This window comes from Mustela erminea, chromosome 19, assembly GCF_009829155.1.
Source record: "Mustela erminea isolate mMusErm1 chromosome 19, mMusErm1.Pri, whole genome shotgun sequence".
Lineage (NCBI taxonomy): Eukaryota > Metazoa > Chordata > Mammalia > Carnivora > Mustelidae > Mustela > Mustela erminea.
Genome location: NC_045632.1, coordinates 10,243,288 through 10,269,676, shown reverse-complemented (window position 1 = coordinate 10,269,676; position 26,389 = coordinate 10,243,288). Strand labels below are relative to the sequence as shown.

Below are 26,389 nucleotides of genomic sequence, written 5' to 3'. Positions count from 1 at the left end.
GGTGTGCTCTCCCGGAGCTGGCCTCCGCGGGAAGACAGGAACTGTTTGCTGAACGAGCGAGCGAGTGAATGCGAGGGCTGACTTGCCGCTGACGACTCCAGGGTCAGACAGTCAAGATGGGAAGGTGGATGGAGGGAGGATGCACCTCATCGCAGGGCAAGGGAGGGGACAGGGTCCACCTGTCCCTGGGGAGGAAAGCCTGGAGGTCGGCACTGCGACACCCTTCCCTGCGCGATCCCCATGCTCACTGGAGTTGGGAGAGTCACTCCTCTAGAGCACCGCTCCTCCCAAGTGGGGACCCTGGCTGGGGCAGGGCCTCTCACACACCCGGGAACCATCTGAAGATTTGTTAAAATGCAGATTCTGCCTCAGGGGGTCCCAGGTGATGCTGATGCGCCACAAGATTCAGAGCGGTGGTTCTCAAACTGGCCCGCACATCAGAATCACCTGGGTGGCTTGAAAGAAAAGTCCAGATAATCATCCTTTTACCCTAGACCACTGAAATCTTAATTTCTGGGGATGGGGACCAGAAGTAACTTTTAAATCTACTGAGATGATTCCAACATGCAGCTCATCTGATAATTTTCTAGAAGTGGTTCTCAAAGGGAGTCTCAAGCAGCAGCCAATACATCACCCAGGAACTTACCAGAAATGCACACTTTTGAGTTCCCACCCTGGACCAACTGAAGCAGTAACCCTGGGCCCTCCAACCCTGGTTTTAACAAGCCACCCAGGTAATCCTAAAGCATACTAGGTTTCGAGCATATCTTCTAAGACTGTGCAGGACTGTGGCACAAGGTGCGTCAGATCCTTTCCTGACTCCCACCAGGGAGGTGGAGGTTCTGAAGGGTGGCAGACAGAGCACCCTTCCCCAGAAGACCTATTAGCAGAGAGAGCCAAGTTGGTCACTCTCCAACATGGCTGACCTAAAGCCTCAGGGATAAAGTTGGGGAAACTGAGTTCTGTGACCTGGGGTAACGTGGCCATTAGAAGGAATCTCCCAGGTGGTGTAGACTCTGATGTGAGGGGAGAGATTCGGAGAGCGGCTGAGGTGCAGAGCGAGCCTTGCATTGAGGCACACTTGGATCAAGTATGGCAGCAGCAGCCCAGAAAGAGGAATCAGGGAGCTCTCAGACAGGACCCAGCCAACCAGAGCCCCAGGGAGAAAGCGTGAACCAGCGGATGGGAGATGGGCAGAGGTAGGAAGCATCACCTTCTCAAGGATAGGTTACGCACCCACATCCTGGGCAACTGAGAGGGGCGCCAACTGGCCTCATAGGTCGGTGACCAGGTCTCTGCTCTGTGTGCTGTGCAGCCCAGCTCCAGAGCCCAGTACATGGCTCCCAGGTGGTGCCTTCCTGAAATAGCGCTTGCAAGGTAGCCCTCCTGACCGCCTCTGCCTACAACCTTGTCCCCAGCTGCCTACAGGCCACCAGCCCTGCAGCCTGCACCTTCCAGTGAAGCAAAGGGGACCTGGGCTGAGCCCCTGTCCCAGGACAGAGGAACCTGGCAGGAACTCTTAGAGCACTGTGTCCGTGCCGGCAGGGAGTCCGTCTGCTTGGCCCCATCAGGGCTTGGCACAGCAGGCTGGGCAGGGAATGCCCTGCAAATACTGGTCCCTGACAGGAGCCTACCACCTCTCACATCCTCGCAGGTGGCCCTGTGTCAGGGGTGCAGGCTTGGAAAGGTGAGGCCACTCACCTGACACCACAGCTGCCCAGGCTGGCCTGTTCACAAAGCTGGGGCTTTCAGTAGCTGCATCCCTTGGGTGTTAGAACACATGACCTTCTCCAGGCGGACTGGAGACAGAGAGGGCTCTGCTCTTCCTGGGATCCGTGACAGGGAAGTGAAAGACCAGGGACAGGCCCAGATGCCACCTGGATCTGTGCCCCCAACCCCCACAGCTCTGACTCCTCCAGTCACACGTTTGACAAATGATCACTTCCCAGGGACAGAACCTGATAATGTGCTTTTAATTGCACTTTTTCCAAAAGTATCTCCCTTCCTAGTTAAAATACAAAAGATGAGGCAAGATGAAGACTGGCTCTGCCGCTCTGCAGTGGGGAGCAGTCTTGGTGCTTGGGGGGCCGGGCCTCCTCCCAAGCCGCCCCGGACAGTCCTGGCACCGGGCTGAGGACCGGCCCTCCCAGCCCTATCCTGACCGGGATCCCTTCAGAAGGGCAGGGCCTGCGCAGCTTCAGGGTCAGCCCCTGAGGGCGCAGCCCCTCAGGTGGACATGATGCCGCTCTTCTCGCCCTTGACCTTGAGGAACTCCGCCATGCTGGAGAAATACTTCTGGTTGGCCTCAGCTACCTTCTTCTCGGCTGCTTGTGGGTTCACAATCTCCAGGCCCTGGGCAGGTACAGGAGGTGATGATGGGGTGGGGAGATGGGCCAGCAGCCCCTGACAAGGCTCGCCCATCCCGTGAAAGAACGTGAAATGTCCAGGACGCCCTTCTCAGTTGTCCTTGGGCTCCAGGGCGATTTGAGAACAGATGACCACTCACCAAACTGCCGCCGCCCCAAACCTGGGAGATTCTGACTCCAGGGGTCTGGGATTGGGGGAGAGTGGGGAGGACCTGGGCATCTGAATTTTTAACAAGTCGTCCAGGTGATTTTAAAAATACCAGTGTTTCAAAACAGCTGACCACGTTTGGTTCCTGAGTAAGGAAACCAAGTCACAGAGCTGAGTGACTTGCCTACGGCCCTAGTACAAACCACAGCAATACCACTGGTGACGCAGACCCGCGCTAGCTCGCAGCATTCCCAGCATCTTCCCGGGCAGTCCTCACCTCCTCTCTCAGGCCTCCCTGGGCGGCTCCAACCAGCCACCGTGCTCCCACTCCCTTTCCCCTCCATGCACTTCCTACCTACCAGCAGGCTCTGTATCTTACTTCCGGCCCCTGCCACACCACAAGCTCCAAGAGGGCAAGGCTTCCCGTCTCGTGCTTGTGGCTCTATCCCCAGCGCCTGCAACGGCGCTCGGAGCTCAGTACACCCTTGCTGATGAGGCGAATGAGCTCACGTGAGACACGCTGGCCCTCCCTGGGGGAGCAGAGAGACGGACAGACGCAGCGGCTCCACCCAGTGCATCGGTGGCTGGGTGGGACCTCCCCGTCCCAGCCAGCTAGCTATGACCTTTCTTAGTTTCAACCCTGAGGTTGTCCCCACCACCCAGAGCCTCCGGGAGGGGCTGAGCCAGCTCCAGGTCACAGGGAACAACTGGTCACCCGAAGTCCCAGCCTGATCCTAAAGCCAGCCTGTGCTTGCTGGCACGACATTTCCCTTCTGTCCCCGTGAGCTTGAGCACCAGGAACTGCGCTCTCCCTTCCAGGGCCTTCCCTGAAACGCCAGCCACAACAGCCCAATGAGGAACTCCATGTGCCCGCCTCAGGGGCAAAGAAACTGGAGCCCAGAGAGGGATTTGCTCAGGGCCACTCAGACCAGAGGGATTTGCTCAGGGCCAGCCCAGACCCGGGCCCCCTGACTCCAGCACCCAATACCTGGAGCGGGGTGAAAGCCACGCTGGAGGCGGTCCCTGAGGAGCGGTCGCGGATGGTGGACTTCCCTCCATACACCACGCTCTGCTTCTGCAGGGTCCGCTGTGGGGGGAGTGGACGGGAGGGTTGGGCTGGGCCCAGACTCTCCCCCCGGAGCTCCCCCACCCTGGGCCCACCCCGGCCAGGCCCGTACCTGCAATGTCTTGGAGATCCTGGCTTTGGTGGCCTCGTTCACCTGTGTCTGCCGTACCCGCCCGCTGCCCGACTTGCCCAGATGGCCCAGGCTGAAGCCCAGGTCCTCTTGGTAGGCGTCCTCCTCGATCTGGCAGGAGAGGAAGGCATCCCAGAGTTCACCAGATACCCAAGCGGTCACCCGATTCAGGTGCCTGCTGGGGCCCAGTGAGCACGGTCCTGCTACCACTCCCCAAGCAGACCGCCGAGAGGGGCTGTGTGTGTAGCTCCACGCGCATGTGCATGCACGTGCACATGCACGGGGCTCAACAATGGAAAGCCGGCTTGCTGGTGAAACGGCATCTGAGCTCGTTCTTGCAGGACCGGCAGGAGGATGCTCAGCGAGACTGACAGCACAGGGGAAGCCTGGGGATGGGCACATACAGAAGGGCAAGGCTGTGGGGAGGGACAGGGCCGGCACTGAGTGCTACATTGGTCCCGTGGGGGGCACGGATGTGGGGTGGTGCCCGGCAGAGAGGAAGAAATGTGAAAGGGGCATCAGGGTTAAGGGCCTGACCTCTCCAAAGCTCATGCGGTTGGCCTGCTTCCGGATCTCGGTCAGTCCTAGCCGCTCCTTCATCTTGCGATACCTGGGGATGGGCAGCAAGGGTCAGCTGGGCGCGTGAGTCCCCCTTCCCACCCCCATGTTCCTTAGGGCCCACCTGCGGCCGCCTCGCTTCTTGCGCTGCCCGTCAAGGGGCGCAGGCAGTGGCTTCACCTGCTTCACAGGTGGAGGCTCCTGCCACTTGTCGAACTTCCGCTCAATCTCGTCCTTCAGTTCGTAGCCCACCTGGGGAGGGCAGAAGGGTCCCATCAGGGCCTTGCCCCACCATCAGCCAGAGTGTCATGCCTGTCCCCAGGCCTAGGGGTCCTATCCTCTGTTGGGGTTTAGTTCTACCTCACGCTCAGGTCTCGGGCTCAGACCTCTCCCTGCACCCCTCACATTACTATCTTCTTAATGGGGGATGGGGGGATACCAGCAGCCCCCCAAATGCAATGCCTGTCTCCCCTCCCCAGCCTTCAGCTCTGGCCTGCACAGGTGGCCAAAGGGGGTCACCTGGGAGCCTCACCTCCGTGGTTTCTGTCCCACTGGGCTTTTTCTTCTGGAAAGACCCCAGATCGGCCCCCATCAGCACCTCTGCTGATAACCGAGCTCTCTCCGGGGCACACAGGCTCCGCGTGACCTGCCCCCTCCCAAGGCCTTCTCTTCCAAGCTTGCTGTGTGCCAGGCCCTGGGCCTTTGCACTGGCCGTTTCCTGGGACTCTTCCCCCAAACACTGGCCTGACTTGCTTGTTAGCTTCACTTGAGTACATGACGTTCATCTTTCCAGAAAGGCCCTCCCTGACATACCGGTTAACCCAGCACCCACTCTCCCTCACCAGCCCAGGACCCTCTGATCCCATCTCCGCATTTACGCAGCACCCTGGACATACCACAGATGTCCCCCGTCTCCCCACCCCGCCCCCGGCCAGAACATGAATGCCACCGAGGCAGGGCTGTGGTCTGAGTGGCTCACTGCTCTCCCCCAGCACCTCGACCAGTGGTTCAGAGGGAAAGAGAAAGGGTGAGGGAGAAGGCGGGGAGGGGAAGAGAGACGAAGCCCGAACGCTGTCAGGCTGGGTGTTTGAACGCCAACGTACGAGACAGAAAACACACCCACTTTCATGGAGCAAGCCTGCCAAGGGAGACAAGTAAACTGCACCACGACAAGGCTGGTAGAGCAGACAGACCAACAGAGACGGACGCCTGCCTGCGCCTCACCTTCCCTTCTGTGCTCTCATGGAAACTGTCCACACGGGCTGCCAGCGTGCACTTGGCGGCCACCAGCCGGGCCGCCTTCCGCCGGAGATCCTGAAGCAGCGGAGATGGGGCAGACCTGAGGGGAGGCTCCTTTTGCCAGCATCGAGCTTTCCCCAAACCCTAGCCACCACCATTCCCACCACATGTCACCATGATAGAGCTTATGGCACCAAATCAGCACCATCACGGTTTTCTTTCCCCAGGCTTATTATGGACAGCCGGAAGCCGTCTGCAGAGACAGCCGCCTTACTGCAGGTAGAAGACGATCACATGCTAAAAACAGTGATTAAGACAGAAAACATCCACCTGTGTAGCAGAAAGGTCAGTGGCCCATGCTCTGAGACACACAAAGATGGTAGACGTAAACCCCCAGCCACACATCTAGTTGGTAGTGATAACAAAGTTAGCAGCAAGCGCCTATAACCCTGCCCTGAGGCCAGCCCTCGGTCCTCAGCCCCTGGGCGGTGAGCTCTCCTGGCCTGGGGGCCTTGGACAAGGCAGAGACCAACCATGGGATTGGAAATAGGGTCTTTGGGTGACGGGGTCTCAACCTGGAGCCCAGCTCAGCCACCTGGGCTACCCGGTCACGTCTGCACAAGTGAGCCCCAGTGGAGACTCCGGACTTCGACTCAGCCAGGCTTTTTTGGGGGCAGGTGTCCCTGCACGCGGGCAGGTGTGCAGGCCAGGAGTGACGTGTCTTGACAGGGAGAGGACAACTGGGAGTGCGGTGGGTGGCACCATCAGGCCCTGCCCCACGTGCTTCCTCCCCTGGCTGATGTGAGTCTGTCCTCTCACGACCGCAAGCCCAGGTGGGTCAGCTTGGAGTCCGTTCGTCCCTTTAGGGGGTTACTGAACCTGAGGACGGTTTGGGGACCCCTGCCACTTGCAAGCTAATGCTGACACTGCTTGTTATATCCAAGTGGGGCCTGAAAGAATTCCATCTGTAGCAGTCCTAATCCCAACCCCACGAGGCAGGCTCTGTTCCCATTTGACAGACAAGGACACTGAGGCACAGAGCTCATGCCTCTTGCCCTGGTAAGTGGAGCTCTAGAACCCCAACCCTGACACATCGGCTCCAGCATCCTCGTTCTGATGCCCCGTGTGACCCTGTCGTCTGAGCTCCTGACCATGGTCCCCAGCTCTGACCAGTGGGAACTGAGGAGCTGAGGCTATGTCTGACACAGCGGAAGCTCCACAGGGAGCCACGCTGGGGGCAGAGGGGACTCACCGGGGGCAGAGATTGCACGATGTCACTGTGGTAGATGTAACCGGTGTGTGGCAGCACGGATGTGGACGAGAAGCCAGACAGCGTCTTTCGTTGTGCCCCAAGCAGCATGATGTTACAGGCCGGCATCTTGGAGAGGTTGGTTAGGCCCCCCGCCACCCCTGCAACCGGAGGGAGGATGTCAAAGCCGCTCAGGGTGTTTATATGGGGGCTCACTGTGTGCCTGTGTGTGTGTTTCTGATTGAATTCCTGAGTTGGCCCTGCAGAGAGGGCTGACAAATCCCGTTTTAGAAGGAGGATACGGAGGAGGCTCAGGGAGGTGAAACCACTGGCCTGAGGATGCACAGCAAGAAGTCAGCCCAACAGTAACCCGCCCCCCGAGTCTGCAGAGCTCTGTGTGTCTCCCACCAGCTGCCAGCACCCGGGGGACACCTGGAGGACGGGCCTGGCATCAATCACCCCGGCTTCCCGTGAGCACGTCTGCAGGCTGGGGGCAGGGAAACTGCAGCTAGAAATGCCGCCTCTGATGGGGGTCTGCTGCACGCCAAGCCCTGCACTGGGTGTTTTTAAGGTCGAGGTCAACTGTGTCATCAAACACATGCCTCCCGCACAGGGACGGGCCCCCACACACCCCCTGCCGACACACACACACACACACACACACACACAAACTCTGATTCAATCTGCACAACCTACGACCCTTTGCAGATACGATCATGTGAAGGACCCTGAGACGGGGTAAGTGGAAGAGAAAGGCGGCGAGTCACAGGGAGGTGAGACAGGAGACTTTAAGACGGGGGATGCAGCAGCCTCTAGAAGCTGGAGAAGACAGAAGCGGATTCCTCTCTAGAAGCTCGTAAATACAAAGGAACGCAGGAACTGGCTGACACCCTGATTTCTGCCCAGCACTCACAGGACAGTAGCAAAGCCCTATCACACCGAGGCACATGTTGTCACCTGCCCAAAGATGTGAAGTCAGTGAGGAGGGAAGGAGGACCCACACACAAGTTTATCTTGCCCTGAAACCTCTGCTTCTTTCTACCCTGCACACGTCGGCCACCCAAGCCTGAGCTATGACCCAGATTCCTATGTCAAAGCCCTGCACCTGGTTCCGTAGAATGGGACTGTGTTTGGAAACAGGCCTTGAAAGAGGTGATTAAAGTGTTAGGACGTCAGCAGATGGGCCCTGATCCAGCACAACCAGTGTCCTCGGAAGAAGAGCTGAGGACACAGATGTGCAGAGGGGAGGCCGTGGGAGCAGCTGGCCACCGACAAGCCGAGGAGAGAGGCCTCTGCAGGGCCCAGCCTGCTGACACGCTGGTCCCGGCCTCCCAGCCTCGGGGACCATGTGACAGCGAATCTGGGAGCTCAGCCCCTGCCCCCGCCCGCGGTGCTTGTTAGGGCAGCCAGAGCAAAGCCGCACCGCTGCTGCACACAGCTCCCCTGAAGACTCTCATGGCTGAAGGCGTGAAGAGCCTGAGAGGGCGCTCTGAGGGGATCGAGGAGGAGTGCCCACCTCACTCCTGACACGTGGTCAGGACTGCGGTCCCCATCTCGCGGGCGAGACCAAGGCCCCGAGAGCTGACGCTGCCAGTGCCAGGCTGCCCAGGCGTCTGTGCAGAACCGGGAGCTGCTGGAACGTGGCAGCCAAGGGGGCAGCCTCTCCAGCAGCCATGCTCCCGCCTCCTCCAGCCTGTTCAGTCCAGCCCTGCTCAGGGCTACCATCCTGTCCCCACATGTCTGCAGGAAGAGCAGGGCAGCTGACCTCCGCGACCTCTAGGAGGGGTGACAGGGGCAAGGGCAAGGGGGACACGGTGCTGAGGGCCCAGGCCAGATGCCCCATCTTGTAAAGGAGGGACGAGGCTTCCCCAAGGTTGCATTGTTCAAGGACAGCCCTGTGTCCGCACTCTACCCTGGGCCTCACCCATGATCTTGGCGGCTGTGGACGCCCCTATGATGATGGAGAGGTTGGGCGCGATGAAGGACATCCGAGACTCCACGTACTCGTAGATGCGGTGCTTAGAGGCATTCAGCTCGAGCGCCATGTCGCAGGCCTCCTCCAGCCGCTCCAGCTCCTCCTCCGACAGCTGCTGCCTGCAGCGGTGAGGGACGTGGCTGGGTTGGACCCCGGCCTCCACAGGGTGTCCTGTCTGCCTGACACAGGAGACCATGTCCCCCCAGCTGTGTGCACAGCCAATGGCCCTGAGGCCTGGAAGCAGGGGCTACTGGGAATCCTGGTTTTCAGGGGGCACCTTGCCAGCCTGGGCCTTGCCTGCCCACACCGGTCTCTGCCTTTGCCCACGTGCCCCTGCCAGCTCCTCCTCCAGGTCTCACCCTTGCCTACCACCGAAGCCGACTGCGGACCAACGATGCCTCTGTAAGGCCTCTCCATGACCCGCCCACTTCTGTGCCAGACCAGCTGGCCCCAGGAGAGGGACCCCACAGCTGTGTGGCCCTCAGCAGCATGCCCAGCGCATACCTGGCACACAGAAAATGTTGGGCGAGTACTTATGGCAGGAAACCACAAAGGGGGGCTGTTATTGCTGTCATTTTACTGAGAAGGGACACGAGGCCCAGATGGTGAAGGGACTGGCCTGAAGCCACAGAGCTGGTAGCCGGACCCAGCCACACCCCTCCCTCCCTCACCCCATCTGCTGTAAGCCGCAGAGAGGAGGGACCATGGAGCCGGCCGCAGGCACCTGCAACCACGGCCCAGTGGGCTGATGCTCACGGCTGCCCCCAGCAGTGGCAAGCTAGGAGCCCACTTGCTCTCCCACTGGAGAGCTTGGTCCCTGCCTGCAGCTGCGTTGTCACCTCCTCTAGGAAGCCACCGGCCCAGGAGGACAGGTCCCTCTTGTCTTGTTCTCCATGCCCCTTGGAACCCCGTGTGCATTCTAACACTCGCCCTCCAGCCTTCGACCTGTGTGTGCACCTGCTTCCCCCCAAACAGGAGCATGGGCAGAGCAGTTTCTGTTCTGCTGAGTTCTCTAATCTCTGCCCTCAGAACAGTGCTCAGTGCTTGGCAGCATTTACTCAATGAGCAGAAAGGCAAGGGAGGAGGTCTCCATGCCACTGGACTCTGCTCTGGGGTTACAGACATTTCCTCCTCGTGGGCACAGATGCCAGAGGGGAAGGTAGAGACCAAGGGGCCAACACAAAGTCCCTGCCTTCACAGACCCCTCCATTCCAGCGAGGGATGGCGTGCCAGAGACAAATGCTTCTACTGTGGGTTTGCCCTCTGTCTCGCCAGTTCCGACTACAGGCCCCTCGCTGACTGAGCATCCCTGGGAACAGCCCGGTGCCTGGCTTACAGCGGGCCCTCCTCAAACACGTGAGGATCAGAAATGACCTGTCCTCTTGAGACGGACACCTGTGCCACTGGGACCCCAAGATCTTCATCGGCCACTAGATGGGCCTGAGGGGCCCCAGTGACTTCTCCCCCGTGCACGCACCCCTGGGTGGTAGAGGCGGTCACGCTGACGACCATGATGGTGGCGTTGGTCAGGATCTGCTGTAGGTTCTCATTGTTCTTGCACTTGTCCAGGCTGTTACCCAGCTCCTAGGGGTGAGAAGGCAACAGAGGGGAGGAGCAGAGACTCAGGAAGGCCCTAGAACCTTTCTTGCTCCTGCACACACCTGGGTCTCTTCTGCGGACACAGGGACAGCTAGGGACTATACACAGCGTGCCTGCCGCCTCCCAGTCCCAGGGACTTCACTGCTCAGAGCATCAGCAGCATTTGCCCGGCGCGGCCACTCAGAAACTCGGCCCAAGCAGACCCGCTGCGTGCATCAACTGAGGTTGCCAATCTAACCACACTGCCTCGCTGTGCGTAGGCCCCCCAACCATCCGCACCTTCTCCTAGCCTCACGCAGGAGACTCCTCACTGCTGTCCCCGCCCTCCCTAGCACCTGACCCTCTTGTGGCTTTCCCAGAAGGCCCACAGCCTTGGGGTCACATGGGACCCGACCTCATCAACTTTGCCGGTCACTTCCTCCTTTCTGAACACAGCAGGGCTTGTAACCACCCAGGGTCTTGGTACTTGTGACCTCTTCCCCCAGATCTCTGCACAGCTACCCCTGCATCAACCTTCAGATCTCGACGCAAATGCCACCGGCTCCAACCACTGTTGGTGGCACAAGGGACCCCCTCATCTCCCTGCCTGCTTCCTCGGCCTCGAGCAGCTCGCAGACCTTCCTGGGAGACCCATCCAGGGAAGCGGCGGCACTGGACGTGGGGCAGAGTCCCAAGGACATCCTTTCCAGGCTCTGTCTCTTGCTGGGAAGCCTGGAGCAGATGACCTACTACCCATCCTCTCCAGTATTTCTAGGCCTCAAGAGAACAAGGAAGGCAGCTAAGGCTCGGGCAGCCTCACTCTGGGCCCTTTACTTGCTCTCTGCCCCCACCTCCCACCTTCACATGAGGGGCGATCCAGGGGACTCAGTTCCTCCTGAGTTCTGACCTCTCTCTGCTCACCTTGACTGTGCGGATGTAATCCAGTGCGTTGGGGACCAGAGATTCCAGTTCAGGGAAGCGCTTTGAGTACTTATCTCGGATGAACTTGTGGATGATGTCTAAGGCACATGGGAAAGGCAGTTATCTGATGAGGGCAGGCAGACTTTGCTGGCTGTCCCCAGCACCCATCCCCCCTCCCTCCTCTGGTAACCAAATCCCTGAATTCAGCTGGGCTCACGGATAACCAGCAGCCCGTTCTGCTAGATGTGGCCACATGAGATCATTCTGGTCTACAAGATGTGATCTTAAGTGACACGTGCAATTTCCACGTCACCCCCTTAAAGAACTGTGCCCTCCTCTTCTTTCCCATTCTGCTGGTGGGGATGTGGAGGTGATGGCTGGAGGTAGGCAGTCATCCTGTGGCCCTACACAGGTGGCAGGTCAACAAGACAGAAAGAGCCTGATCTAGAGTCTTGCATCAGAGGAAAGCACGCTTCCTTCTTATTCAGGCTGCTCTGTTACAGCAGCTGAACCTGGATTTGAACTAGTATGACGATTTGCGGGCAGGACCCTGGGGAAGGCAAGCAGGATCCTGCTTGTTCCCTCCTTAGGGATGCGAGGAGGAGGTGAGGGACACCACATGGGGCCATGTCTGCTCGCCCTCCCAGAACTCACTCAGTTCATTCTCGATCTCCACGGTCAGGTTGTTCGCATCCACGATGACCCGGTATTCGGGCGCTGCCTCGACCGGTCCCATCACTGTGAGGACGACAAACCACCTGGGTGGTTGGGTGTGTATCTAGGCTCCCACAGCTGGGGGAGTCAGAGGGCAGCGGCGTATGGCTGGAGGGGAGCTGGGGACTGAGGACAAAACCTGGAGCGGGGCTTCCATGTCAGCCCACCTCCCATCGCTCTTCTCCAGGCCAGTCGAGACATGACCCCATTGCACTCCAGGACTAACCCCTCCAGGGGCTCTCCATGCACTCAGGCAGAGAGTCAAGTCCCCCAGAAAGGAAGCCCTGTGAGGACAGGTACTGCGTGTCTACCACGGCTATGCCGCCGGTGCCCAGCACAGTGCCTGGCTATTTGCTGACTGTCTGGCTTTGCAGTTTCTCTCTCCGATGGCCTCGGCACTGTCCCAGCCCCACGCTCTCGAGACGCCCCCGTCTTATCGCAGGCCAGCCGGGAAGGGCTGTACCACCCGGGCACTCGGCACTGCTTCGCTCTCCTCTGGGCCTCTGCATATGCTATTCCCACTCGCTGGCACATCCCTTCCTTACCTGTTTCTGAGAAGTTCCTCTCCAGGTTTTAACAACAATCATAATGATGAGGACACTGAGGGCGCCATAAGCACAGTGGCCGAAACCCATGACTTACCACGTGTGCCGCTGCTCCTGCAGCCTTATGGGTACTGCCCTGATCTCCCACAACCGCCAAGGGAGGCTGGTGTTACCAGTGAGCAGAGAGAGAAATGGAGGGATGCGGCCTGATGCCACAGAGCCAGCACACAACAGAGCTGAGATCTGGCCCCGGGGCCCCCATTTGTAACCCTGACAGCTCAAATGTCTCTGCGTCCTGAGGACTCGGCGGCACCTCAGGATCCTTTCCTCCTTTCAGGGTCTCTCCTCTGTGCTCCCAGGGCACTCTGGCCCCGTCCAGTAGACACAGCCGCCACCCAGACTGGAGATGCTCCGTGTCCACGTCCCCAACCAGACACCAAGTGGGATCAGGTCTGACTTAACCTGAAGGCTGACCCGCCATCAGGGAGTGTCCCTTCCTCCGTTCCCCACAGCCTCTCCGGACCGCCGCGTCTGCCACTCCAGACGAGTGAGGCTCTGCACACACAGCTCCCTTCACCAGGGCATACAGCCACTGCTCTTGGCCTGGGGTGTGTATTCATGCTTCGAAGCCCATTTCAGCGATCAGCTCTTCCTAACCTCTGAGGCAGGGTCAGCCCCCACCTAGCAGCTCGTGTCCTGCACTCCCCCCACCCAAGCAGGCACTGCCCACAACTGCCCAGACACGGGCTGTCTGCTTTGCCAGATCCTGAGCATTCTGAGAGCAGAGAGCTGGGTGGATCCCCCAGGGCACCAGGTGCCCACACAGGCCTGCCTCGGGACACCTCATGAAAGCTTTAAAGGAAGGAAGGAAAGAGCAGGTCTGCCCGGGACTCTGCTCTGCCCACACCGCGGCTGTGCCCACAACATCTGCTAACAAATCCCAGCCTGGAGCTCCACCCCCTCAAGAATCGGCAGCAACAGGAGCAGCGCCCAGAGCTGGGCCAAGTGCTCCAGACACAACCCAGTGTCCCCCACAGCTGACGGTCTGATAACTGCACATCGGAGGGCTACTCTCTATTTACCAAATGACACCAGTTTTCCACTCACGGTAGCAAAGAGCCCCTCTTAGGCAAACTGAAAGAAAAGACTATGCTGAATTAAAGAAAACAGGAAGTAAACAACAGAACAAGTGGTTTACGGATGTGGCGGGACCCTTAACCAGGCACAAGAACCCTGGAAGGTGAGCCCTAAGGCCACGAGCAAGCACTCAGCTCCGAACACGGACTTAAGGAGAGTCAGCCTTACAGCATGACGCCGTCTCGGGGAGAAGCCTGTGCTGGGATGGAGATATGGGCTCTCCAAAAGGCCGAGAGAGCGAGAGACTGAACTTTCAAAGCTGCGCGCAGTGAGAGAGCCCAGGGGCTGGGAGGGCGAGGGGGAGCAGGAGGGGAGAAGGTACCTTCCGAAGCCTTGGCCTGCTTGCTGATATACTCCTCAATCTTCATCATGATCTCGGCAAACTGCTCAGGGAAGACAGAGAGTCGGAACTCGGGACTGGGAGGAGGCAGAGCGACTGCACACATCACCCCTCCCCGCAGCTTCTCTTTGCAGCCGGCTCACCATCTTGCTGTCCCACAGCTTGGCGATGCTCTTGACCGAGTCCCCGGAAAGATCCAGCTGCGTCTCCTCCTGCACATCTTCGATTGCTGGCTCCTCTTCTTCCTCCCCATAGCTTCCTCCTTCCTCCTCCTCTGCCGCCTCCTCAAGGTCAGCCAAGAGCTCATCTGCCAGGGACATGCCGAGGACTATGGGGAAGGAGAGCAGGGTCCCCCCTCATTAATGCGAAGGGCTTCTCCCCGCCCAGAAGGGCCTGGTCCTTCCTGGATCGACACCACAAGAATTTTCATGCGCTTTTTCTTCAGCGCCTGGCACATAACAGGTGCTCAGTCACTACCAAACCGCTCCGTGAGCAAACCCCCCAGAAGCAGGTGGTCTCTGGTCACAGCTCACACCACTCACTGTTCTCACACTCACGTCACTGGAAAAGAAAACAGGATGCCCCACACGCCACCACCTCACTAAGACTTAAAAAATTTACATCCTCCCCTTGATGAGATGGGAACCTTGCCTCAGACCCTTTTTTGTCCTATGCCAGAGACCCCTTCCCCAAACCGTTGGGCCCTAAATGAATGACAGATGTCCTAAAATACTGATCTCCCCAGCCATCAGGGCAACCAGGTGCAGCCTAAAACATCTAGAGACCCCAGCCTGACCCCTCTGGCCACGAGCAGCCTCCTCGTTCACTCCAGGGGCTGGACAAAATGAGTATTTTCTCTGAGTCCCATGAAATGGAAAAGAATGAGAGGGACTACTCAACAAGGTATAAACCTACCATCCTCCTGGTTGCTCTTAACTTTTTTTTAAAATGAGAGAACTGTCCTCCTTCCTGTTCTTTTCCATTTTTCGTAAAAACAAACCCCATTTCTCACTTCCTACTCTTCTACACCACCCTCTCCTGAAGTGTAAAAACAGAGACTTTGCGTGGGTGATTTGTGGAGTGAAGCACGCGGGGGGCTGGGCAACAGGGAGAGCAGAGAACTCTCGGCCAATGTAAATGCGCAGCTGACGCATACCTATGGACTTGCTTCGCAAGGGGGACCATCGGTTGCATGGTGCCAGGATTTTTCTTTCTTCAAGAAATTCCGAATTTTTATAATCTTTTAGTTTCAATGTTGCCTCGTAATTATTCAAATGGATAATTTAACTAAATCTAAAACCCTCCAGACCACCACACACGGCACAGGCCGAACCTGAAAGGTTACAGGACGGATCTGGCCCTTGAAGTGGGAGTTTGGGACCCCTGGGTGCCCAGCTATCCCTATGAGATCAGTTTCCCCTCACACCCTCCTCCCTCCCTTGGACGCAGTATCCTCTTTACTCTGACTTCTCTTTAACGCACCTGCGTGGTCTCACATGTGTCTTTCTCTGAAACTCACCTCCTCACTTTCTCTGCACAAGAAAAACTGTATTTACTTTTGTACTTATTTGAGAGCGAAAGTGAGCACAAAGGGGTAGGGGCAGAGGGAGAAGCAGACTCCGCTCTGAGCAAGGAGCCGGATGCCGGATACCTGGTTCGATCCTAGAACCCTGGGATCATGACCTGAAGGGAAGGCAGACGCTTAACCGAGGGAGCCACCCAGGCGCCCCTCTTCCTTACAGAATATAGGGCGCTCCCCATACATGTAACACTTGGTGTCTGTGCGTGTCCTGTCTGTCTCCACTCAATGGTCAGCAGACCCGGGCACCGCATCTGTCTGCTCACAGCTACATCCTCACATCTAACGGAACGTCTAGCACTGTGGCTGGTACCGAAAAATCACCTGCTGAACGAGGGAAGGGCTCGATCTAGTCCTTACGCCGGCCACATCACGCTTTCTCCAGGTCTCTGAGTGATTTGCTCGTCCCTCAGGGGCACAAACACTGCTTCCCGCCGCGTGCGTCTCTGAGCCCCGGACCAGACCCCATCCCGCTGTTAACACATCTCGGAGCCCTTTCGTTCGTCCCGACACTTAAGGCTGTCCGGACTTCTAACACTTTCAAATGCGCGTCTTCCCGGTTCGGAGGACATTTCCGCAGGAACCGGGGCCGTGCCCCCTTGGCTCACCACTCGCCCTGCCGCGCGACCAGCCCGCCGCAGGCCAGCCCGCCTCTCCGGCCGCGCCACCGCCGGGACGCCCCTCGCCCCCTCGCCCTCCGCGGCCCTCAGCTCTCTCCCGCCTTCCCGCTGCAGACGGGACGCGCCCCGCGCGTCCGGGCCAGTGTAATTACATAATCATTACCCGACTAAGCCGGGGCACCGGGCACGGCGCTGAGCGGCAGGGAGCCGCTAGCGCCCGGACGCTGCAGAGCACAGAGGACCTCCGCGTAACCAACCTACTAAGGCCTGCCTCTCTCCCTGCACACGCCCGCCCCCGGGCCCCGGAGTCCGGCCTCCCGCCCTCGCCCCGTCTCCCTCACACGAACCTCTCTCCGCCTCGCACGACGGTTTCTAGGGAAAGTCGCTTCCGAACAGCGCTCGACGCTCGCTGATGACCTCTGATTCTCGCGCCGGCGTCGCGGCAAAGACGCGCTCTGATTGGCTCCTGCCCCGCGTCATTCTCGGCCGCCTTTGGAACAACAACTTTATTAGCTCTTGCCGCTAGGCGCAGAAGCGGTAAGGACGAGAGGAGAGGGGACTTGTCGGCCTGACGGCCCGCCGAGGACTGACCCTGCTAACTGGGGAATCGCCCTAGCCAGACGGAAGGTGCAGGGACAAGAATAAAGACGGGGGCAACTCAGACGACTCGGGAAGGAGTGAGACGAAAAAGCAAGGACTTTAAGCCGGGCGGGACTCAGGGCGGAGGTGGAGGGGGGTGGGGAGCGGAGCCGGAAGCCGGGAACTACAAGTCCCAGAGGGCCTAGAGGCTAAGTCCCGGATGTGGTGGCCGTGAAGCCTGATGGGACAGGTAGTTTTGCGAAGGACCTAACCCAGAGGTTTGCGAGGTTGGACGTTCTGAGACCTGAGGCGCCGGGAGCGGGAGACATGGAACTGGAGCAGAGAGAGGGGTGAGTGGCTTTTGGGAAAACTTCTATTCCCAAAAGGCATTGCGGCTGCATCACGTACAGCCATGTGCACTTTTCCTGGAGGGCGGATGGGGACTGTAGTTCATGCGACTGCTTTCGTTCAGCGGTCTTAGGGACCAGGGTCTGTACTCGGACATTCTGGGGGAGAAGGTTATGGCTTTGGAGTTCTGGATCTGAGAGATGACGAGGTTGGAGCCCCGGCCTCCCGAGCTTGAGTGAGGCGATGGGGATTTGAACTTCCTGGGATCCTCTGGGAGCAAGTCTGGAAGTCTGGACCCCTGGGTCTGAGGGAGGAAGGGCTGGGGGATCTGGACTCCTGGGTCTGAGGGAGGAGTGCCTGGGGCCTGGACTCCTGGTCTGAGGGAGCAGGGGCTGGGGGTCTGGACTCCTGGGTCTGAGGAAGGAGTGGCTGGGGGTCTGGACTCCTGGGTCTGAGGGAGCAGGGGCTGGGGGTCTGGACTCCTGGTATGAGAAAGGAGGGGTTGGGGGTCTGGACTCCTGGTCTGAGGGAGCAGGGGCTGGGGGTGTCTGGACTCCCGGGTCTGTGGGAGGAAGGGTGGCGGCGGTGGGGAGGGTGTGTCTGGACTCTCTGGTCTGAGGGAGGAGGGAGCTGGGCCATAAGTTCAAGGCCTCTGAACCCCCTGACCTTACAGGACCATGGCAGCTGTGGGCTTTGAAGAGTTCTCGGCGCCACCAGGCTCGGAGTTGGCGCTGCCTCCGCTGTTCGGCGGTCACATCTTGGAGAGCGAACTGGAGACAGAAGTGGAGTTCGTGTCTGGGGGTCTGGGCGGCTCAGGGCTCCGTGAGCGAGATGAAGAGGAAGAGGCTGCCCGTGGCCAGCATCGGCGCCAGCGGGAACTAAATCGTAGGAAGTACCAGGCACTAGGGCGGCGCTGCCGGGAGATCGAGCAGGTAGGTGAGTGCGGATTCCCCCATTTTGGGGCCCCCTGGCCAAAATTACCCCTTCCTGGTCTCCGCCTGTCTGCGTGCCAGCCTTCCCCACCTACCGAGGGGGCACGGGGAAGAATCTGCTACCCACATCTCTCCTTGCGTTGGGTAGTTGCTGGTAATCACTGCTGCTCCCCGACTGGAGGATCTCTGCCTTCGTGTTCACGTGGCGTTCTCCCAGGGTGTGCCTATCCATGCCCCAGTTTCCTCCTCCTGTGAGGACCCGGGCCCACTTACTGAATTCGTTTCACTTGATTATCTCTACAAAGACCCTATGTCAAAAGAAGGTCGCATTCGGAGGTACTGGGAGTTAGGACTCCACGACGTTTTGGGGGACATCATCCCACCCCTATCGGTGGTGTTGGGGCGCTGGGGACTATGGGAGGCTGGTGTCGTGTGAGCCGGAGCAGGGATCAGGAGGCAGAGCCAGTGGGGAACAAAGACGGACATTCAAGTCCTCTTTGGATGCAGAGCGTACCAAGTTGCCTGGAGCAGGACACAGGTTTGTGCTGACAGATGGCGGAGAGGATCATGCACGAAGTGGGAGCAGGGCGAGTGCTTGGAGCAGGTCGGCTCCGTGTATGAAAATGTACTCTCCAGAGGCTACACCCCGTGGCCAGCCGCTCCTGCACACCCAGTGACAACTAGGAGGTTCGCAGGGCATAGTCTGCCGCATGGTTGCACATGTGCACAGGTGTGATAGACAGTAGGGGACAAGTCGGACATGACACAGACCAGATATTCTACTTGCGGCATGAGGCGGCTGTCAGCCCCACCCCGTCCTCCTTCCCTCCTCCAGCACCCCTCTTACCTCTTCTCTCTCTGGTGACTTCCACCATAGCAGTGACATTTCATCCCTGGCATTGTGTTTACACGGCTCCTCGGTACACGGGTGGGGACATCAGAGCGACCACGGTCACATGGGAGCACCCACAGGACCTTTCAGGACGTCCCACTGCCCCTACCCGCCCCCACACTCCCCAAGCTGGCAGCGGGACCCTGAGCCCCATTTAACACATGGATCCTGAGCTCCAAAGGGACTCAACCGTTTGCTCAGATGGAGCTGGCACTGGAGTTCCTGCTCCATCCTCCCCGTCCAGGTGGGCGGTGGCCTGATTCCTCTTTTACAAACACAGGCTCAGCAAGGGTCTAGGTGACTCACCCAAGGGCATGCAGCTGGACGGGGCAGGCTGGGCTTCCAACCCAGGTCTTTCTGACCCGGAGTAGTACCTGCTCATTCGTGTCCCAGCCCGCACACCTCTCTGCTGGCCCTGACGTCGCCACCGCCTGCCTCATCTCCAGCAAGTGGGCCTACGTGGCGCCCGTCAGCACTTTCCACAGCAGAAGTCGTGCGGAAAGTCACGCATTCAGCAAATACTGATGGGGCACCCCTGCCGCCAGGTTCTGCTCACGGCATCGGACCCTGTCCTTTGGAGCTTGGGGTCTGGTGGGGGAGGCAGACAGTGAGCAGGGAGAATGGATAAGCTAGAAGGCAGTGAGGAGTGTTGTAAGGGAAACTGAGGCAGAGAGGAGTGACTGAGGGCACAAGGAGGGCAGAGGATGTTGCAGTGTAGCAGGAGGTCCCTGAGGAGGTAACCTCTGAGGCCAGACCTGAGGGAGGGAGGTGTGCAAGCACGTGGGAAGGACCCCAGGACAGGGGAGGCCAGCCGGGGAGCAGCAGAGGCGAGGAAGAGGGGCAGGGAGAGAGTGGGTGCAGCAGGCCCCGGAGGCCGTGGGGCCAGCTCCCTGGGTCCCCGCTGGGGCTCAGTTCACTGCGAGAGGAAGTGAGCAGAGTCTGGGTGACTTGAGCCTTCTGTCTCCCTGCAGGTGAACGAGCGGGTCCTGAACAGACTCCATCAGGTGCAGAGGATAACACGGCGACTTCAGCAGGAGCGGAGGTAACCCCTCGCCGGCCCCCTGGGGCCCATGCCTCTGCCCCCAGCCACTGTTCCCGCCCACTCTCAAGCTTCTTGTTGGCTTCAGTCTTCCCAGGCCTTGCGGGGAAGGGGATGAGTGAGGGCCGAGCCAGGGCGGGGAGGCAGGTCCACTCCCTTTAAATGGGGTGCGCAGCAGAACAGATCAGGACAGAGGCCCTCACATGGTGTCAGGCAGTTTGCCCTGTGCCTCTTAGCAAGCAGCATCCCTCTCTGAGCCCATTTCCCGTCTCAGCTGAGGTGGGTAATGCCACAATCCCGTGGCTACTGAGGGTTGAACAGGAGCTCAGGGGAGGGGATGAGCCCAACCCAGAGCCTCCCGCCACACGCTGTGTCCCATGTCCCGTGTCTGTGGAATGTGTCCAGCAGCTCAGCCAGTTCTTCCCGGCACCCACCTGACCCACAGGAGGCGCCTGCCCTCACCCACCTGCTTCCCCTGCCTCCTCTGACTCCTCGCCATTCCTCCTCGCCCCAGTACCCCAGGGCTCGGCCCTGGATCCCCCCGTCCACACTTCCACTGTCCAGCACGGTAGCCCCAGGTGGCGACTTAACCAGACTTCGTTAAATTTGAAATCTAACATCGGTCCAAGTAAATTTTAATTCACTGGCATGAAAGAAAGTTCCATTTCTCTGTTCATGTACTCGGCAGCCACCAGTGGCGATTTTTACCCAAAATGAGATGAAAACTTCCATCCCGCGGTGGCGCTCGCCACACCGTAGCTCAGTATCACATGTGACAACTGGCATCGAACCCCAAATAAATGACCTCAAAAAGTCAGTTCCTCTGTGGCTCTCGCCACATGCCAGGGGCTCCATGATGGCAACAGGTGGCCAGTGGCTAATGTAGCGTGTTGCATGGGAACGGGACGTTTGTGTCCTCATAGAAGGTTCTGTGTGCGCTTCCAGAAAGTCTCAGAGCACCACCGTCTTATGAATCCCGTCTGCAGCTCTTTGAACTCTGTGTCCCTTTGTCAGCCACCCGCTGGACAGTGGCTTCAGGTCCCCTCACACGCATGCGAAGCTAAGCCAGACCTCGCTCCCTGCTCCTGATCCGCTCCCCCTCAGAGAACAGACCCTCCCAGCTGCTTCTCTCTGTCACCTCCTTGCTTGATGCACCCTCAGAACAGACCCAGGAGGCCAGCACCCTGGGCCAAGGGACTGGGTTCCTCGCCCCACACGAGCCGTACTTGCGCTGGCCTCCCTGACCCTCCGTAGGCTCCTGCCACATACCCTGACTGAACATTTTCCCCCAGTTGTACCACTAGCCAAGATTCTCTCCTACAGTAAAACCAGGAGAGTTTATGGAAGGGAAGGCTGGTCTTTCTAGTTCAAACATCCGAAGTTCGGGAGGGCATCTGCACGTGCTAAACTTCCCTTAACCGTACAGATCAGTTGGGGTGATCTTGCTTTCGGAACGGTCCACCTGGAGCTCAGCCCCATGCTTCTCGGAACATGGCCCCTGGACCAGGGACCTGGGCACCTGTCACAAATCCAGGTTCCAAAGCCTCACCCCAGACCTACTGTGTCAGAAATTCAGGGGGTGGTGAGAAAGCCTTCTAAAATAAGACATGCCACTGCGTAAAAACTACATGGCCTTTCCCCCAAATTTAAAAACAATTACTCTACGATTTAGCAACTCCACCTATCTGTAAACCCCCCAGAAGAGTTGAAAAAGGGGTCACTGATGTGTCTGCCCACGATCATAACAGTACTCAAGATACCCCAAAAGCAGAAACAGAGGGTCTGTGGGTGGAGAATGCAGGGTGGTCCCCATGGAGGAAGACCACCCACTCTCAGAAAGGGTGCCGCGCCACGAACCGCGAAGACATGATGCTGAGTGCAGTGGGCCAGTCCCAACAGGACAAACACTGTGTGATCGCACTCTGGTGAGGGCTGACGATCGCGGAGCCGGACAGGAGAGCAGTGGCTGCTAGAGGCAGGGGTGTGGGGAGGTGTTTAATTTGGGGAGAATGGAGAGTCATGGAGACAGATGGGGGTGACGGCTGCACAAAGTGTGAATGTGCTTAATCCACCAAGCTGGACACTTGACTATGGTGGCAAATACCCTGTTAGGTGTATCCTACCACAAATTTTTAAAAATTCTTTTTTTAAAAGTTTAAAAAAAAAAAAAAAAAAAAGGAAAGGCAAGTAGACCAAGTCACTTCTCTGTCCAGAACCCTGCGGGGAGTCCCACCTGAGTCAGAGCCAGAATTACCAACAACGGCCAACAAGGAAGGCCCTTTGTCACAGCACACATGCTACTCCCGCTCAGGGCCTGGGCACTGGCACTGGCTCTTCCTCCCGCCAGAAACGTTTATCTGCCACTCCCTCACCTTCTCAGTGAGGCATCCCCCATCATCTTTTGGAGGTTCCAGCCCTCTTCCGGGTATCCTGTGTCTGCCTGCCTAGCTTGCTGTGTGTTGATTTGCTGATGTCCCCGAGTTCAGTAGGCACAGGGGATTTTGTGTGGTTCCCCGATGTAGCACTAGCATGGAGAACCCGTGAGCCTGTGGGACACACACCCAGTAAGAGACTGGGACACATGGGGCATGTGAAGTGCCCCGCCGGGGTGCTGGCCCCCAGGCAGCATTCAAAGCTTACAAAATCCCTGGCGTTCTTAGAAGCAGGCACAGGGGGTAAGCAGAGAAGGTAGTCCCCGCAGGAGGGCTCCGCACCCATCTTTCTCTTGCCCTCCTGTTACTGATAAGGACAGTGGCTGACAGCGGAATGTAGGCCAAGCACTAGGAGATGCCCTTCTACCTATCCTGTCACCCAACCCTGCTCAGGGTTGTCCTGAACTGTTGACAGAGCAAGAAACAGGTGCAGAGAGGTCCTCTTGTTTGGCCCAGGGTCCTGCAGGCTGCTCAGATACTTGGCGCCCAGGTCTCAGATGTGGAAGCTCCAAATCTTCTGGGTCTGTGGGTCCAGGGCAACCTTGCCTTCAGAGCCAGGGCTGGGCTGTGGGGTGTCCCTTTCCCCACCCACCAGACGCTGAGGTTGCAACCCTGGTGGCCCCGGACACAGGTTCCTTATGAGAGTGCTGGACGCTTATGGGGATGACTACCGCGCCAGCCAGCTGACCATTGTCCTTGAGGTGAGTGCGACCTCAGGGCAGGCGGGGGGTGGGGGGGTGGAGGGGGGGAGGCAGGGGAGTGGGGGCTGGGCACCAGGACAGAGACTTCACCTGCTGCCCCTTCTCCCCACCAGGACGAGGGCAGCCAGGGCACAGATGCCCCCACTCCTGGCAATGCTGAAAATGAGCCTCCAGAGAAAGAGGGCCTGTCCCCGCCCCGAAGGACACCTGCACCCCCAGAACCCGGCAGCCCGACCCCCGGTGAGGGGCCCAGCGGACGCAAGAGGCGGCGAGCGCCCCGGGATGGACGCCGAGCGGGAGCCGTGTTGAGTCCAGAGCTGGCCCCGGTGCAGGTGGGACCAGGGCTCCTGGGTTTGGCAACAGTGCTGTGGGGGCTGGGGACCACTGGGGAAAGGAGGTAGGGCGGGAATGGTTGGGGGTGGGTAGGGATGGAGAAAAGCTGGAAAAAGCCAGGTGAGGGCTCTGGTGGAAAAGGAAGGAGAGAGACCTGGAGGAGGCTGCGGGGAGCAGGAAAGAGGACTAGAGCAGAGAGGGAGGGACGGTCAGAGGCCACGGGTAGAAGGGAAGGTGGGAGTGCTGGGGTTTTCGCCCAGGTGCATAGAGGAAGCCTACTCACACCTGCTCCTTCTCTCCCCCAGATTAAGGTTGAGGAAGACTTTGGCTTTGAAGCAGATGAGGCCCTGGACTCCAGCTGGGTTTCTCGGGGGCCAGACAAACTGCTGCCGTACCCCACCCTAGCCAGCCCTCCCTTTGACTGACCCCCACCCCCAATAAACTGACCCCCACAAACGCCTTGGCCGCCGTCTACTGTTTCCACCTGTGATCATACACAAGCTCAGATTCTGGGGTTGCTTTTCGCATTTTATTGACTACAGGGGAGGGGCCTCCTCCGTTTCACAGGGCGTGCTCACAAGTTCTTCAGCCACTCCAAGCTGGGGCCCTGGGGGTCCTGAGGGTGGCTGGGCACATCAGGCATGTTCCCATCATCCCGAACGGGCACTGTGGGGGCAGGAGGGTGGGCCACTGAGACTGGTAGATCTTGGGAGGCTCATAAAGGCTGTTCAAAGAGGGAAAGGGAACCCCAGGGGAGAGAGGGGACACAGAGAAGCAGGAAGATAGAGACCTAGAGGCATGGGAAAGCACAGAGAGAGACAGAATGACGAAAATCCAGAAAGGAATACAAATGTGGAATGACAACAGAAACTCAACAAAAGTGTGAAAACAGACAGGAAATAAGTTTTAAGGCACATGGACTAGATCTCAGAAGAAAAAGCCCATCCCATACTGCAGATTCTCAGACCACGGCAGAGGAAAGACCTGCCCATGACTCTTTCTCCTCTGGCAGGAGGTTACCCCCCAACCCCCACACCCACTTGAAGCCAGTCCTTGCTCCCACTCACCTGGATAGTTGTAGGGTGTGACCTGGTTGATCATGGTGGCGTATTTGGTGAAGGGGCTGAAAGCCGGCAGAATTATAGCTGTGGGGAGAGAGGGGTGAGACCAGAGGAGGGGGTGGCTTTCAGGCAGGCGTGGGAGGGGAAGGGGCAGAAGCAAAACCTTGGCAAACTATGAGTCAAATACATAGGAGGAGGGAGTTCCTGACCCTCCAGGAGATCCCTTGGCATTATGGGATCCCCCTTTATCAGCAGGAGAGGAGATGGGAGCCAGCAATTCAAGGACGCATGGGATCTAGAGAGCACGGGGTGGGGGGTGGGGAAGCCATGGGGGTGGTCACAGTATTCAGTGCATGTGCAGAGGGGGTCAGGGAACAGAGGGTGGTGCATGAGGGGAGTGCTTTGGGAATCTTCCAGAAGAATCATGAACTGTTACAAACTGAGGAAGGGAGGGCTGTACAGGGACTAGTCGCTGGGAAACTACAGTCCGCCCAGGGTGGGAGCCAGGAATCTGGGGGGCAGGGGTAGGGGGTAAGAGCAATGTTCAAGGCGACGCTGTCCGATAGAATCGTAAGAGCCACACCTTAGTTTTAAGCCTTCTAACAGCCACATTAAAAATAAAGTTGAAAACACATCAATTTTTGAAATGATTTAAGCCGGCATACGGGAAACGTCGTTTCAACGTATGATTGAAAGAAGCGGAGATATCTTGTAGACTTGTCACCCTCTCCGCAATCCAGCGTGTCCTTTCCACGAGCGGAGTGTACCAGCTCAATTCCTAGGAGCTGCGTTTCAGGCGCTCAGCGGCCAGGATGGCCCGTGGCTGCCAGAAGGGACAACAGCTCTCGAACCTCACCCACGGCATGTGGCCCACAGACGGGCCGCGCGGACAAGATCTGGGGCCCCGGGGGATAGGCCGCGTCCCCGGCCCCAGCCCAGCCCAGCGAGCGCAGTGACAGCCTGCATCCTAGCGACCTCCGGCACCTGACTCCGCGGGCTGCCCCGATCTAGGACAGAGCCTGTCCATAGAACCGCGAAGGGATTTTCACAGCACACGGCTTCCCCGGCGCCACCGCCACTCCACGAGCTCCCCACCGAGCGTGGAGGGGACGAGGGTGAAAGGCGGGGAGCATCTGGACACTTATTTTTGTCGCTCAGGTGGTTTCAGTGCACAGCGGGGCTGAGAACCTCTTCTTGGGGAGTCGGGTTGGTGTACCCAGGGTGGGAAGGAGCGGGCTGGTGAAGGGGTCATAATATTCGGGATGGGGTGGGCAAGAGGTCGTCGTGGCGGGGGAGGGCGACACACGAGGGGGCCAAGGAACGTGGATGGAACGCTAGTGGGGAGCGACGGGGCCTTGGGGCACGGTGGGGGCGATGCACGCTCACGCACCGAGGCCCCCGATGGTGAAGGACGCGACCAGCACCGGCTCCTTGGCCCAGGCATCCTTGAGGAAAGTGGCGAGTCCTGGAGGGGCGGGGGAAGAGGGTCACCCCAGCAGGGGACGCCTCCTCTGACCTCTAACCCTCCCGCGCCGCCCCCGCCCTGGAGAAGCCCTCTCGTGACCTCGGCGTCCCCCTCCGGCCAGGACCCCACCGCCTCCACGGAGGTTCCGCCGTGCCCCAGTCCCGGCACTACCGGGGCTCCCGGAACCACCGGACCCCGCACGCCCGCTGCCGCCCTCACTTACTCCCGGCCATCTTGGTCGCAGCGTCGGCGGCAGCCGCGACCCAGCGCGCGGAGCACTCTGGGAATTGTGGTTCCTGCACCAGAGTCTTCGCTCTCCGAGTCTGCACGAGAGCCCTGGCACGGAAGTACGGTCCCGGGCGGGGGCGAGGGCGCGAAGCACTCTGGGAGTTGTGGTCCCCGCGCGCCAGCCTCATCCCGCTGACTCTGCGCGTGCGCACTG

At 58.9% G+C, this 26,389-nt stretch overlaps 3 protein-coding genes across 5 annotated transcripts; 1 reads left to right on the top strand and 2 right to left on the bottom strand.

Moving 5' to 3' along the window:
• Positions 1 to 1,953: 1,953 nt before the first annotated feature.
• PRPF31 (pre-mRNA processing factor 31) lies at positions 1,954 to 16,619 on the bottom strand. 2 transcript variants are annotated; one of them, XM_032324462.1, is made up of 14 exons: positions 15,870 to 16,156; positions 14,110 to 14,294; positions 13,949 to 14,009; positions 11,885 to 11,968; positions 11,231 to 11,328; positions 10,209 to 10,315; positions 8,681 to 8,850; positions 6,760 to 6,917; positions 5,493 to 5,582; positions 4,393 to 4,520; positions 4,248 to 4,320; positions 3,693 to 3,821; positions 3,503 to 3,601; positions 1,954 to 2,352 (listed from the first exon to the last, which is right to left on the bottom strand). In XM_032324462.1, the coding sequence occupies exons 2-14, from the start codon at positions 14,284 to 14,286 to the stop codon at positions 2,227 to 2,229; spliced, it is 1,500 nt and encodes a 499-aa protein (XP_032180353.1). In that variant the 5' UTR covers positions 14,287 to 14,294; positions 15,870 to 16,156; the 3' UTR covers positions 1,954 to 2,226. The 2 variants fall into 2 exon arrangements, with proteins under 2 accessions (XP_032180353.1, XP_032180352.1); XM_032324461.1 differs by lacking the exon at positions 15,870 to 16,156 and adding an exon at positions 16,513 to 16,619 and having other exon boundaries at positions 1,955 to 2,352.
• Positions 16,620 to 16,687: 68 nt separating this feature from the next.
• Positions 16,688 to 23,906, top strand: TFPT (TCF3 fusion partner). The gene is made up of 6 exons (XM_032324527.1): positions 16,688 to 17,094; positions 17,766 to 18,024; positions 19,888 to 19,958; positions 23,019 to 23,088; positions 23,202 to 23,420; positions 23,727 to 23,906. Exons 1-6 carry the CDS (start codon positions 17,072 to 17,074, stop codon positions 23,844 to 23,846), a joined length of 762 nt encoding a protein of 253 aa, XP_032180418.1. The 5' UTR covers positions 16,688 to 17,071; the 3' UTR covers positions 23,847 to 23,906.
• Positions 23,907 to 23,931: 25 nt separating this feature from the next.
• Positions 23,932 to 26,378, bottom strand: NDUFA3 (NADH:ubiquinone oxidoreductase subunit A3). Of its 2 annotated transcripts, XM_032324531.1 has the most exons (4): positions 26,171 to 26,378; positions 25,873 to 25,947; positions 24,489 to 24,566; positions 23,932 to 24,087 (listed from the first exon to the last, which is right to left on the bottom strand). In XM_032324531.1, exons 1-4 carry the CDS (start codon positions 26,361 to 26,363, stop codon positions 23,996 to 23,998), a joined length of 438 nt encoding a protein of 145 aa, XP_032180422.1. In that variant the 5' UTR covers positions 26,364 to 26,378; the 3' UTR covers positions 23,932 to 23,995. The 2 variants fall into 2 exon arrangements, with proteins under 2 accessions (XP_032180422.1, XP_032180423.1); XM_032324532.1 differs by lacking the exon at positions 25,873 to 25,947.
• Between the last annotated feature and the right edge of the window lie 11 nt (positions 26,379 to 26,389).